This window comes from Anolis carolinensis, chromosome 1 (genome assembly GCF_035594765.1).
Source record: "Anolis carolinensis isolate JA03-04 chromosome 1, rAnoCar3.1.pri, whole genome shotgun sequence".
Classification (NCBI taxonomy): domain Eukaryota; kingdom Metazoa; phylum Chordata; class Lepidosauria; order Squamata; family Dactyloidae; genus Anolis; species Anolis carolinensis.
The window spans coordinates 184,736,234-184,751,235 of record NC_085841.1 but is presented as its reverse complement, the minus strand read 5'-3'; the positions used below and the strand labels follow the sequence as shown (position 1 = coordinate 184,751,235).

The 15,002-nt window shown below is 40.0% G+C and overlaps 1 protein-coding gene across 8 annotated transcripts in view; it reads left to right on the top strand.

The window, feature by feature from the left end:
• mpp4 (MAGUK p55 scaffold protein 4) overlaps nucleotides 1-15,002 on the top strand; it is a 44,180-nt gene that overhangs the window by 14,290 nt on the left and 14,888 nt on the right. For 3 of the 8 annotated variants that reach the window (XM_062961965.1, XM_062961953.1, XM_062961961.1), the window contains exons 6-14: nucleotides 347-478; nucleotides 1,691-1,772; nucleotides 2,449-2,534; nucleotides 5,087-5,158; nucleotides 8,232-8,428; nucleotides 10,660-10,724; nucleotides 11,832-11,849; nucleotides 12,262-12,300; nucleotides 14,307-14,387. In XM_062961965.1, coding sequence (XP_062818035.1) covers nucleotides 347-478; nucleotides 1,691-1,772; nucleotides 2,449-2,534; nucleotides 5,087-5,158; nucleotides 8,232-8,428; nucleotides 10,660-10,724; nucleotides 11,832-11,849; nucleotides 12,262-12,300; nucleotides 14,307-14,387 — 772 coding nt within the window. The remainder of the gene's footprint in view (nucleotides 1-346; nucleotides 479-1,690; nucleotides 1,773-2,448; nucleotides 2,535-5,086; nucleotides 5,159-8,231; nucleotides 8,429-10,659; nucleotides 10,725-11,831; nucleotides 11,850-12,261; nucleotides 12,301-14,306; nucleotides 14,388-15,002) is intronic. The other 5 variants (XM_062962002.1, XM_062961975.1, XM_062961984.1 and 2 more) reach the window with 2 other exon arrangements.

The window sequence follows — 15,002 nt, the reverse complement described above, 5'->3', positions numbered from 1 at the left end:
ATTGCTGCATATCTTACTGAAGAAAATGTTTTCTTTAACGCATACCTATTATATCTGCTATTTGACAACCATGTATCCCTTAAAGTTTCATCTCGGGCAACATTTCAGTTACTTCCTATTGATTATCCATTTTTATAATCGTGATAGCTGGGTTGAGTGCTGAGAACAAGTTACGCCATGCACCATATGGTATACGCATCTATTGCATATATGGAAACAAACAACCACAAAATATGAGCAAAATTCGATCTGTCCTTGTTCTGTTGTACTTGTGAGCAGTTACATTCAAAGTTACATTCAAACTACTTCTAGTTCCTCTCATTCTCTCCTTCCTCTCCCCTTTCAGGCCTTACTTTCAGCTCATGATACTGTGGCTCAGAAGGATTATGAACCCGTTCTTCCACCTCTGCCGGATAACATTCCTGAGAACGAGGAGGCTATGAGGATAGTCTGCCTAGTGAAAAACAAGCAACCTCTTGTAATGTTGCATTTTAATTCCAAATTTCAGGAATCCCTTTTATCGATCACTTTTTAAGATTAGACGAATGCTACATAAATCAGGGCTTCAACTTGAATTATTCTTTTGCAAATTAATCTTTGTTTTGAACATACCTAAAAGGAGTAGAATATGACAAGTATGATATAATGCTCTTGATCTTTATGAATGAAATATTTCATTTTCATTATGTGGGATCCTCCAGATGTTATTAAACTGCAACTCACATCACTATCATCAGTGGGGAGTGATTCTTGGAGTTGTAGTCCAATAACCTTCAAGGCCACAGGTTTTTTACCCTTCTTTAAAGTAATAATCCTAATAATTGTTTTCCTGGGAATAAGATTCATTGAAGTCAGTGAGACCTCTGTATGAGACCTCTGTATAGAGAATTGTGATTTAGGAGAAGCTGAGAATTTTCCAATGTCAGGAGAAACATTCAGGATTTTCTTTGCTTTCCAATGCATAGAATTCAAGTCTGTATTCTCCACTACCCCTTTTCCTAAAAAGTCATTCTGTATCTTTAGCTTTGAGATGTAGTAGAGAAGGATTTTTTTTATTATAAAACTGTAGTTAGAGATTTAAAGTAGGTATGAGAAATGTGGTTTATATCTTATTGTGTCTTTAAATGATTTATAATCTGTTTTGGCTATTTACAATTTACAATATAACTTCAGAACAATATAAACCTCAATCATGAAACCAAATATTTTGAAAATGGCTAAAAACAATTTTAAAATTATGTCTGTAATCAAATGATACTGGTTTGACTATCAATTAAAAAATTTATATGAATAGCACCAGCCAGAGATCATTTGGGAGAGGCTTACATGATTGAGGCTTATTACAGACAAGGCTTTGTCTTGTATATCCACCAGTGCTATCTCTTGGGGTAATGTGATAGCGATAGCCAGTAAGGACCTGCCTCAATTGAAGATCCCAGATTATGTGCAACTTCTATGATCCCTGATTGCTAGCTGTTTTGGCAAGGACTGATAGGAGCTGTAACCCAGCAACATTTGAAGTTCCCCATTTGGGGACATTAATGAAACCGGGTGGTGTAGTAATTGTGAGTGTATATTTCTCCCATAAGAAAAAAGTATATATTTTGGTGATGCATTTTTTCCTATTATTTCCCATTTGTTTCATTCAGCAAATGCTTGTTCCCCTTCCTAACTAACCCCATCCCAACAGGGTGCAACTATTAAACGCCATGAGCTAACAGGAGATATTACAGTGGCAAGAGTTATCCATGGCGGACTAGCCGATAGAAGTGGTAAGATTAACACTTGGCAGCAGTGGGGTGGGAGGCGAGACACTGACTGCATGTCAGTGGTGGGATGGGGACGGAGGCAGCGGTGATGGAGCCACTGCCAAATGTCTCTTCTTTCTGGCTGGATATGATGGGATTTGTAGTCTGGAAGTCACTGGACCAGGGAAGGTTGGGATGGGCAAATCCCATCTTATAGGTGGGGACATGCATGAGGAAATGGTATGCTGTACCCATGCATATTAGGTACACTAGAAGAGATGGAAGTGTCATCTTTGGCAACTATTGTCTGCATTTCCATCTGATTTTGCAAACTTAAAAGGGTATGAGTATCTGGGAGCCTCTGGGGAGGGTGACGAAACTGCTACATGTATGGATTGATTTGACTGCGTTTGGGCAAAAGATGCCCGAAAACCACCCCAGAAATGTCAAGTGGGGGTCTTTAAAGGGTGTAAAAGTGAGGTTCAGACCTCGCTTTCTCCACCCCTAATGTAGACTTACATGGGAGAATCCATAACAATGCCTCCTCTTCTGGTTTGTGTACCTTCTGTAAAAGGCTAAATGTAGTGTCTAAGTGATTTATGAATGCTCAATCCCTGTATTTAGCATTCTGACAAGAATCTTGGCATTTCTCTTTCTGCATTCTTGACAAGCCGATCAATTTCATTTCTTTCTCCCATAGGATTGTTGTATGCTGGAGACAAGCTGGTAGAGGTGAATGGTGTCCCAGTAGAGGGACTGGAGCCTGAACAAGTTATCCACATTCTGGTATGATGATTCTGTTAAATATGCATGGCAGCTGGTGCTTCAAATCACCAACCAACACCATTTTAAGTAAAAGAAGAGATATTTATTATAGGACCGCCATCTGGAGATAGAGAGGTAAAGTTGAGATGATGCAGCTATGTGTTTAGCAAAGAGAGAGATTCAGAGAGGGAATTCAGACTACAATATATACAGTGGAACCTTGACTTAAGAGCACCCCAACTTAAGAGCATTTGAGTTAGGCGCAATCACTTGGCCATGGTTTCACTTTAACATAAGATCAGTGTTTTGAGTTGAGTGCTAGCACCAGAGGGAGAGTACTGAGCTTTAGGGCTTCAAGGGAGCAGACTCCTTGCCTCATGCTCTTGTCTTCTTTGTGCTTGTTTTCTTTGAGGAACTTTGGGTTGGTTGATTTTATGTGATTTTTATTCCTAGTATGTTTGGCTTCATGATGAGAGGGAGGGAGGCTGGAATGAGGACAGGATGAAGAAAATGATGCTTCTGCCTCTTCACTTTATGCTTTGTGCTCCCTTGCCACAACTTTGGGCTTCTACCGTTTTAAAGTTGATCTTCCTTATTTTGTTGTTCCATGTGAATGCTGTTTATTTATACATTATTGTTATTTATGAAGTAAATTTTCTTACGTAAACATGTAACAAAAAATTGGGGGCAGGTTCGAGGGGGCAGAATGGATTAATAGCATTTCAATGAGAAATTTGAGATAAGAGCCATTTCAGTTAAGAGCTCAGTCACAGAGTGGATCAAACTCTTAACTCAGGGTACCTTGGGGGAGAGTCATTCTGGTATTTTGGTTTGAGTGTTGGACCACAACCCAGGGGGTCAGGATTCACATCCCCTGTGGAAACCCACTGGGTAGCCTTGAGCATTTTATACTCTCTCGGCAAAGACAAACCCCCATGAACTTACATATAAATTCAACTTAAGAACAAACCTACAGAATCTATCTTGTCCGTAATTTTTTTTTTGGGGGGGGGGGGGGGCACTGCCTGTAATCTGCCTCTGGGACCATACTTGATGCCGTATTTGTTCAGTAGAACTTCCCAGAACTTGCACTGCAACTGAATACAGAGGCCAGGGCCATAATATGTCATGATGAGGAAGCAGAGCAGGACTTTGCAGAGGATATGTGGATATTAGGATCATGAGCCTTTGTTGCTCTTGTGTGCCTTAAAGTCGTTTCCAACATATTGCGATTTTTCTTGGCAAGATTTGGTCAAAGTGGTTGTCCTTTGACTTCCTCTGAGGGTGAGAGGGAGTGATCTGTCTGAGATCACCCTGTGGGTTTCCAATGCTAATCGAGGACCTGAATCTTGGTTGTCAGCATTGTAGCCCAGTGCTCAAACCTTTATACCACGCTGGCTATCTCTATGAGGCTTATTTTTAATACTTTATTTACAATGTTTGCGAGCTCACCTTTCTGCCAGTGCATTCTCAGCAATTCACAATTTGAAATATTAGCTCACAATTTAATAGAGGAAATCCCAAGTTGGTGAAAGGTGGGGAGAAAAGATGCTAATGAGAACAAATTTGATGTAGTGATTAGGATATTGGACTGTGGTCTGGGAAATCCAAATTCATGTCCCCATTAAGCCAGGTTCCTTCAAGCTGCTCAGTATTTCTCAATTTAACATACACCACAAGATTGTTGTGAGGAGAATGTGAGGAAGAGGAGAACTATATATGTCACCTTGAGCTTCTTGGAGGAAAGTGGGAAAGAAATATAACAAACACAACTTAGATGGCATGACCAATGCATGTTACAACTGGAAGAAGTGGGTAGCAGTTGGTCCAGTCAGGCCAGTAGAAGAGTGGATGGAATTTTGTCATTTATTCCTCAAAGTCAGACTCAAGGGCTACTGGTCTCCTGGCCAATGCTTTTCTTTAGTTTTGACATTAATATGAACAATTAAATATATCCACACAGGATGAAATCTAATTGCTACTCCCATCTAAAAGAAGTCCACTGAGGCAGTGGAATTTATATATGCTTTTAACTTACTATTCAGCCATTGATTCAGTGGGCTCACTCTAGTCAGAACTAACAATTAGATGTTGACCACTCTGTCTTAAAATGGGATTACTGTTGACTATCCTGACTTCTCAAAAGGCTGTTACTAACACTATATAACATGAAGTTTGTTCCTGGGTTATAAATGTCATTTCCTAATTGGTTCTATCATAAAAACATGGGAAAAGTTTACAAAACTGCAAAAACTTTGTTTTGGCGAGTATCCTGCAGCACATTTTGCTATATATAGTTTTTCAATGAATATCTCCTAGAATCTCAACCAATTCAACATAGCTTGTGACAGCCCGAAAAATGAAGTGTCTGGAGTATAACAACTACTTTCAGAGTAAGTACCACACAATGAAACAGGAAATGACATCTTCAAACCAGGAGCAGAATATTTTTCAAATTTTGTTACACAGTATAATATTTATAAATTACCATTTATCTCTGAAATTAAAATATTCTATTTGTGGCAATATTTAAGTATAATAGGACCCCATTTTTTCTCCCTTCATCCTTATAGGCACTATCCCAGGGAACAATTATGTTCAAGCTAATTCCAGTTTCTGATCGACCAGTCAGCAATCAGACAACAGTAAGATGCCTTTTATTTCTTTAGTCCTTTTTGTTACAGGCAGTTAATCCAATATTGGGCAGCAACAAAGAAAATGCTGACTATTCAGCTTATTATTTGTTTGTCACCACAGAAAATAAATACACGGTGCGCTCAGAAGTTGGAGATGCTTGCCTGGATTTATGCTCTATGTTTTAATTGCTACTGTTTACAGTAGTATGCCATTGCGTACTTTTTCATATGCCTTATTTTTTTCTGTGTCAGGAGCGACTTGAGAAACTGCTTCTGATATGAGAGAATTGGCCATCTGCAAAAATGTTGCCCAGGGGTTTGATGCTTTTACCACCCTGTGGAAGGTTTCTCTCATGTCCCTGCATGGGAAGCTGGAACTGACAGGTGGGAACTCACCCCGTTCCCTGGATTCAAACCGCTGACCTTTTGGTCAGCAGTCCTGCCAGCACAAGGGTTTAACTCATTGCGCCATCAGGGACTTCTTCATATACCTTCATCAATAACAATGAATGTTAGTCGATGTGTAACTGAAGCAGCAGGTTGTTGTACAACCATTTCGGTTGCTGCTCAAGCACGAGGAGCATAGGAAAAAGCTGTGAATTGCTCAGGCTGATTGTGAAATGTGACCTAGAAATGAAGTACAGTAGAGTCTCACTTATCCAACATAAACGGGCTGGCAGAACGTTGGATAAGCGAATATGTTGGATAATAAGGAGGGATTAAGGAAAAGCCTAGTAAACATCAAATTAGGTTATGATTTTACAAATTAAGCACCAAAACATCATGTTATACAACAAATTTGACAGAAAAAGTAGTTCAATATGCAGTAATGCTATGTAGTAATTACTGTATTTACAAATTTAGCACCAAAATATCACGATGTATTGAAAACATTGACTACAAAAATGCGTTGGATAATCCAGAACGTTGGATAAGTGAGACTCTACTGTAGCTTTAATCTGGCAAGAAAACAGATTCTTAATTTGTGTGGAATTGGTCATACAAAGATGCTGCCCTTTGACAAGCAGTTGCAGCCAGTGTACCTGTTTACTGTCTTTGTCTTCAATTTTTGTTGTATTGATCATTGTTATGTGCCTTCAAGTTGACTCTGATTTATGGCGACCTTCTTGGCAAGATTTACGCTTCCTCCAAGCTGAGAGAGAGACTTGCCCAAGTTCACCCAGAGGGTTTCCATGACTGAGCAGGGTTTTGAACCTCCTTCTTCCAAACTTACATTCCAGCATTCAGAGTATTATGTTACACAAGCCTCCACATGATTTCTGCTATAGGTGATATAAAAAGCAATGCATCTCTAAGTTACTTAGAAACTTTGTTTTTGTGAAAAAATGCATTATGTTTGGGATTCATAGTAGTATTGCTCTCTTTGTTTCTCCAATTTTGTTAGTTACACATATTTCCTGAATGGGAGAGAAAAATAAGATATAAGAGGATAAATAAGATATAAATCATAATAATGAATTTGAATTGCTATTTTCAAAAGACTTTCAAAGATGAGCAGTTCAACAGCTGAATTAGATTTCAGAGAGCAAAAGAACAGAGTGGCTTCTCTTTAGAATAGGACCTTGAATGACTTAGGTGGCAGCACAGCTATAAATACACTGAAATCCATGTTGGTGTGCTCTTGGCTCTGAAAAACCTGGGCCAATAGGCTAAGCTGGTTGGTTGTTAGATGGATAAAATTCCTGGGATTGACGGTCATGCCACTGGGCCTGAATGAAGGGCTTGGTCATGGTTGTTTGCCTTACAACTTGGACTAGACAGATTTTTTGTTAAATGATGAGTAACACTTTTTATTTGTCAGGTTGAGGGGTAGAATTTTGATTTAAGTCATTGTCTTACTAAACTGCTGTTAAGAAAATAAGATTTTATTACATCAGGTTAAAAACATATTCGGTGCAGCATCGTCTTTCCTACATTGGTCAACCAGATGCGTATAGGAAATCCACAGGCAAAATGTGAAGACAATACCACTGTCCTGTCTTGCTACATGCAAGTGGTATTTGGAAGGATAACGTTATTTTTCAGTTGTATTCATAATTCAAAGGAAATTATATCATATTCCGACATATTATTGACACTCATGTTGTTATTCATTTATGTATTTTAATCAAGACCATTTTAATACAATTTTCCATTATTTAAAACAAAATCTCAAATTGGTTTACAAAAAAATGCCAATAAAAACCAGTTGCCAAAAGAATGAAAAACAATAAAATAATTGGGTTGCTGTGAGTTTTCCAGGCTGTTTGGCCATGTTCCAGACCTCACAAACTCTGATGATGTCTGCCATAGATGTGGGCGCAACGTCAGGAGAGAATGCTTCTGGAACATGGCCATACAGCCCGGAAAACACACAGCAACCCGGTGATTCCAGCCATGAAAACATTTGACAACACAATAAAATAATTAAGTGAAAACAGTTTCTTAAGAAACAAATGTTACTGACAACTTAAAACAGTCAGGGCAAAGAGATGAGTCTTCCTGATTGATGATGATGATGATGATCTTTATTTATATCCCGCCCCCTCTTTCCTGAGCAACACTCTGGTTTCCCACTGATTCCAGGGTGAAAGTGAAGGCCTAAACCTCACAAATGCTTGCTTTTCAGCCCACGCATTAACAGCTTTTCACCGTTGAGTGAAAATCATATTCAGCCTCATCTTTAACTAAAAGGTTTTATGATCTTGCTACTACTGTATTTCTATTGCTAATATTTTATCTGTTCTATTATTTCATTCATTTGTCATATTTTAACTAGATTGAGGTTATTTTTGCTTTCTAAAATTACTTCCATTATCTCTCTCTCTCTCACACACACACACACACACACACTTAGGCATTGTCCATAGAAAGATGGAATATCCATGTTTCAACAAGTTCTGCATCCACAGATTTAACCAAACACGTCATTGTACTATGCTATTGTATATAATGGGACTTGAGCGTCCGTGATTTGTTATCCAAGAGGATCCTGGAACCAAATCCCAGTAGCTACCAGTGGCTCACTATACATAATGATGACGATGATAACGGTGATGCATTATCTGTGCTTTTGTATTAGCTCTATGTGCGTGCAATGGCAGACTACTGGCCCCTCCAAGACCCGGCCATTCCTTGTGCTGACGCAGGACTAGCATTTAAAAGGGGAGACATTCTTCAAATTGTGGATCAAAATGACACCTTCTGGTGGCAAGCAAGGAAAGTCTCAGACCTCAGTGCCTGTGCAGGACTCATTCCTTCAAATCACCTTTTGAAGAGGTAAGGCTCATGATAAAAAAAGCTGAAAGCAACATGGAAAACTAATGTGGGAGTGTCAGTTGAGGAAAATGGATTGAGTATTTCTTTCAAGTTTCATTTTTTCTTTCTTAGCTTTGTCAAAATGGAGGGTAACATATCTAATAGTTTTCTCTCTGATTACACTGTGTAACAAAATTTGAAAAAGGTTCTCTTCCTGGTTGAAAGTATTATTTCCTGTTTAATTGTGCGGTACTTACTTGGAAAGTAGTTTCTATACTGCAGAAACTTCATTTGTGTGGCTACCCCAAACTATGTTGAATTGGTTGAGACTTTGTGAGGTAGTCATTGAAAAACTATACCAAAATGTGCTGCGGGATAGACTTGTGCATTTGTATAAAATCACTACCCGTTTCTGTTTGTTCAATTCATATGACCCCGTTTCCGTGTCCATCCACCGCTTCTGAAACCAGCGTCCATCTGAATTTGCTCTTTTGTTTCACCATCCAAATATACAAATGCATTCGTCCCATTGACAACAGTGGGTGGGCTGCCCAGGCTCTCCTTCTGCTCAGGGCTCAAGGGGTGAAAATCACCAGAGATGGAGGGCTTATCTACCACTTTTAGCTCTCCAACTCTTACAAGGTTTGGGTCATCCCCCGAATTTTAGGGATTTTTACTTTCTATAAATAAAATCTCCTTAAAACCATTCCCTCTTTGCCCACTGGTTCCTCCCTCTAACCTAAGGGCTTAAGATACCAATGATTCTGAGATGTTTTACTCTTGATCTGCAGAGGAGACCTGAACCTAAAGCCAGGGACTTAAGGCACCACTGATTCTGAGAAGTCTCCCTCTCAATCTGCAGAGGAGACCTGAGGTTAAAGAATAGTGGCATGCATTTGGGTAAAAGCTTGTCCTGTTTTGTTTCTGGCTTTCATTGCTGGGACTGATCTATTTACAAAAAGCCTCCTGAAATTGGGAGGGTTGTTTTTGGTTGTTTTGTTTCAGGGCCTGAAAAGCAGCCCATTATTGGGAGGGGGGCTTCCCACCCACTGACTCTCCTTCCTGAGGTACTTGGCTGCCTGGCAAGCACTGCGCTTTTTCTCTTCCTCCTTCTCCCTCACACCCGCAATGCCCCGCATTCACTCACGGGAGTTATAACCAGGCAGCGCCACATCCAGACCTCAGCAAGCAAGCAGGAAGGAATCACCGCCCGTCCCTCCTTTCAACTCGGAGAGTGTGGTGGGCAGCGGGGCATGTGTGTGTGATGTAGTGTGTGACTGTGCAGGCTCTCAGCTGCAGGCAGGCACTGAGAGGCACGCACAAGCTTTCCAGGCCTGCCTGCACGCCCATGCTACACACACACTCTCACCCTGGAAAGAGAATGTGTGTGTGGCGAGGCGCAGGCAGGCCTAGAAAGCATGTGCAGCCGAGTGCCGACACAGTAACACACCCACACACACACACCTGAAAAGGAGGGAGGTGAGGTGGTTTCTTCCGCCCTGATGCTGAGGTCCGGATGTGGGGCTGCCCAGCTGCGACTCCTGTGAGTGAATACGAGGCATTGTGGGTGTGACAGAGGGAGGGAAAGGGAGGAGAAAGAGAAGAAGCGCGCACACATGAAATTTCAGCTCCGCACAAAAGAGGTTTTCATGTTGAGCTGAGTTTCGTGTGGGGAGGGGGCTTCCTGTTTTGTGCTTCCGAATAAACAGAAGACACGAAAGAATGGAAGAAACTGTAAGAACTAATTTTGTGCACATGTCTATTAAAAAATAAGCAGGCTGCAAGGCAGGCATTGAGGCAGGCAAGAGGCAACAAGCTCGACAGGCAGAGGAACAAACAGCAAAGCAAACGTTTTTGTGCTGCTTTCGCTTTCGTTTCACTGCTTCATCTGTGTGGGGTGGGGTCTTCCTTACCGGGCAATACGAATGAACAGTACGGTACAAAAGCATGAATGACACATATGAAACAAATACTGGGCCCTACTCTACTGCAGGATATCCCACCAAAATGAAGTTTTTGCAGTTTTATATACATTTTACATGTTTTTATGATAGACCCAGTTAGGAAATGACATTTTTTTATTTATTTATTTATTTATTTATTTTATTCAAAGTTATATGCCGCCACTCCCCTAGGAACAAAAATTCTGTTACATATTGTCATCACTCCAAGTTGGGGAAGGTAATAATGTCTTGCCTAATGAAGATCTGCTTAAACTGTTTTCTTATGGGATTATCACATTTTCTTCTTAGGAAACAACGGGAATTCTGGTGGTCTCAGCCTTTCCAACCCCACACCTGCCTCAAATCAACTATTTGTAAGTATAAAAATACTCTTCGTAAAAGCAATAGGAATTGTTCTTGAATTACAGCATAAATTTACCCTATAAATTTGACAAAAGTAGTCATCTGTTTTCCAAATTTGGCAATGTAATCCACATTCTAGGGCTAAGGTGTGAATCACGCAGCCCACATTTGCTTGTGCTCTGCGTGGTGTATGTGTGGCGCTTCTCCCAAACATTATCTCCAGTTTAGAGCTAATAAACTGAAAATCTCACAGAAAGTGCCCACTTCTGTTCTTGGGGAACAATCACAGCTAGATGCTTTTGAATTTTTTATCTTAGTTTACTATGAGCCTCAGTGGTGCATTGGGTTGAATCCTTGTGCCAGCTGAACTGCTGACCTGAAGATTAGGTTGCTGATCTGAAGATTCTTAAGACGGGGTTTGCTCCCGTCAGTCAGCTCTAGCTTGCGGAGACAATTAGAGAAGCCTCCAATAACATATCCAGGCGTCCCCTGGGCAACGTCACCAGAAGTGACTTACAGTATGTTCTCAAGTTGTTTCTGACACGATAAAAAAAATCTTAGTTTGCTGAGACTCAAGAGTCCTCTGACATAGAGTACTCAATACCCATCCCTAAGTTGCAAATCCCCCAAAGCCATATATTTGGGTAGATAAAATGAAAAGTAGTACTGTTAACACAGTGTTGTGTAATAAGGATCCATGCCAGCAACCTTGAGCTGTCTTATAGGCATGAATCCAACATCTGCTAGCGTGAGGGGGGCTTTCTTCCCCTCTGTTCCTCAGTCCCTCCACATCACTCAAAAACAGCTCTGGAGAAGTTCCCAGATTTTAAGGTTATGTGGAAAGAGAGAAAATGGCCGCTCCTTCTGATTTCATTGACAGATCTAATTTTGCCAATGGAACAATGAGTTAGATCCTGTTCATAACCTATTTTATCAGCAGTAGCTCTCTTTCTAGCTACAGAAATCAGTCAGCCCATTGCTTTGTTTTTATGTCTATTAGGGGCCATCTTTATATATTCTGAGTATGAGTCTGTAAGTACATTTTCTAACAATGATGCTAGTCATCTCCTTAACTCTGTTTTCTTTTTTAATTTCCTCTATGGATTTGTTGTGAATAGTGAGTACTGTGGAAGAAGGTAAGCTGTGCTGCCTGGATTTCATTCACATCTTTCACCAGCCTAGATGATAAAAATCTGGGCTTGCATCACTTAAGATAGAGAATTGTGATCAAATGAATCTTCATACAAATACATTACTTGTGCGTAGTGGGGTGTCTGAGATAAATGTTCTAGTTTAGACTGTGTGTGCAACTAAAACCTTGGGCTACTACTTCCTTTGTTATCTTTAGCAACGTATTTTTCCTTGTAGCAGAAAGGAAGACCTTACGTAATATGTGAGGCCACGGTACATCTTTGAGATGGTAGAGAAAGGTCATAGAAGTTGGGCCTCAGGTTGGATTATCATGATTGTTTCTGACATTGTGTGGGTTTCTTTAAAGCCTTGAGAGCTTGACCTTTCCTCCCCTTTTCATGTTTTTGCAATGTACAGAAGAGGACATGCAGATTGACGAGAAGTGTGTTGAAACAGGTAAGTGGCCCTGGTTTGGGTAGATTGCATTTGTTGTTGGTCTGTTTTTCATTTGCACAGTTCCAAGGAGAGTTAAAACTCATTTATAACTGAAGGGATCTGCTCAAATGATTTCTAATGGAATGTCAGAATAAAGACGTGGATGTGAAAAATAGAGAGCCAGAAGTCTAGTTTATAATTTTGGTGTGATACAGTGGTTTGAGCATTGGGCTATGACTCTAGAGACCACAGTTTGAATCCCTAATCCAGTATAGAAACCTACTGGCATCATCAGAGGTAGGCAAAGGCAAAGTGACATAATCGGAGTATATTATAGGTTTGCCTTAGGGTTGCCATAAGTTGGAAAAGCACAAACATAAACCCAGAGAGGCAAATAGGAGTATTAGAAGGAACACATACAATGTTGTCAGTTTTACTCCTTTGTCATACTACACAAAGAAGACTGAGGGCCTTTCTACACTGCCATATAATCCAGAATATCAAAGTAGATAATCCACATAATCTTTTTTGAACTGGATTATCTGAGTCTACACTGCCATATCATCCAGTTCAAAGCAGATAACCTGGATTTTATACAGCTGTGTAGAAGGGGCATGAAAAGTGAGCAATGTATTTTGCCCCCAAACTGTTGTTTGAGTTTATGGCATGGCATGTAAAAATGGAAACAAAATGTTAAAGTTGAATTATAGGCCAGGAAAATGTTGCTATTTCATTAAATGGGATGCGAGGCTTGCATTTTCCTTTTCTTTGCAGACTTAAGATAGGTAATGTGCAGCCTGAAGTCTACACTCAGCTCCTAGGACACTAAAGTCTCCCGAAAGATCCAAAATCCCTAAATTAGGATGAAAATTGGCTGAATGTTTGAACCAAAGAACTCCCAGACCTCCTCACCCAAACTATGGCAGTTGAGGTCTCCCCACCCCTAGGAAAACAAACAAATTAGCTGTATTTTGGGCATATCCCAGAATTAGAAGTGTCAAGACACCACTTCCAGTTGTGGTGAGAGTCACAGTGCAGGTCTAAATGGGTACAGAACGGATGTGAGGGCAATCTGGCTGCAACACCTGCCACCCCATTGATTGCCAGGGTGGATAAATAGGTACAGAAACGGTTATAGGACATTTTTTTGTTGCATGGGATCACAGTACACAAATTGTCCACCTGTCTTCCACAAGCAAGATTTAGATAAGCAGGATGTGGGCATTTGGTGTAATTTTCATTAATTAAAGGCGAAAAGGTTGTATTTCTTGGGTGACTGGCCTCAGGCCTCATAGCAACTTCTGACCTGCTTGGTTCATGTGTTCGTTGAAGTGAGGGTAGATTCAAAGAGACAGGAGAGCCAGTCGGTTAGAGGCCATGCACTATAGCTATGATCCAAGATGCTATGTCTTTTATTCCTAATTCTATGGAAAATAAGTGTGTGTGTGTGTGTTTTAAACAAATCTGAAATTAGTGTTTCTCATAATATTCCATCCTTGTTAAGTTTTCAAAGGCATATTTGGTGATCAAAATGCTCTTACTAAAAGGTCTGAAGGCATTTACTAATGTTGTTGCTGTTATTGTTGTGTCCTTTCCAACTTACGGCATCCCTAAGGTGATTTTTCTGGAACCGAGTGTGTGTGACTCACTAAGGTCCCAAAGTATTTCCATGGCTGAGAGAGGAATTGAACCTTTGTCTCCAAAGTACTGATCTAAAATGAAAACCAGATCAAAATACTCTTGAACCTCAGCAAGGGTGATAAATACTTTCAAAATGCAATTTAATTTGGGAGACGATTGGCGAAGCACCCTTTCCCTGACAGAACTGTTGCATCAATCCTGTTTGTATCCCAATACCATAGTATAACTGCTTTTAATTAAAAATAAGATCCAGTTATGGGTTGGCCCTGTAGCCATGTACTTTGCCTTTACGTGGGGATCAGGGGTGGAAATGAGAACCTAATAGTGTCCTCTTGATGCTGCATAGAGGAGAAATCCTTTCTCACGCACTGTTATAATTGTCTTAGACAGCAATGGTAGTGAAATGAAATGTATTTGCTGTTTTTGCTCCCTGGATGACTTAAAAGATGAGGAGACCTTTGAGTCTGGTAAGTGTAATTATTTTTGTTATTTTGGTTGCTGATTTCTGCTTGTTTTAAGAGTCTAAAAACAAACAAAAAGGGTTGATATTGCATATGATTCAACAGCTTTTCCATCTTTAAAGTTGCAAGCGTGTGAGTGTGTTAAGACATTTTGCCACTACCTTCCCTGTGTCCTCAGAGCCAAATTCAGAGATTTTACTAACTACACATAAAACCTGTTTGAGATAAAGTGGGCTTTTGTTAGCAGAAGTGTTTGCTCCACTTTGCATTGCTCGCATTCATATGGCATAAATTGTGAAACTATGTACGTGTCAGAGAGGACAGCTGGAAGGTAATGAGATTACATTATGTAAGTGTGATTGAAGGGCTAATCTACTTCGTGGTACTTATTACTCTTGATGAGGAAGGAGGATCCATTTTGACACTTGGAGAGCAGAATGAATTCACACATTAAAAGCAAAAGTAGGACAGGTTGGACATAATATCAGAAGCATATCTGCTCGTAAATGGAGCAGACAGCATTTTAAGATAAAGAGAATAACAGAAGTGAACATTTCTAAAAAAAATCTCTTTTCACATTCAACAATATCTTTAAAAATCATTGTAAAGCATATCCCGAAA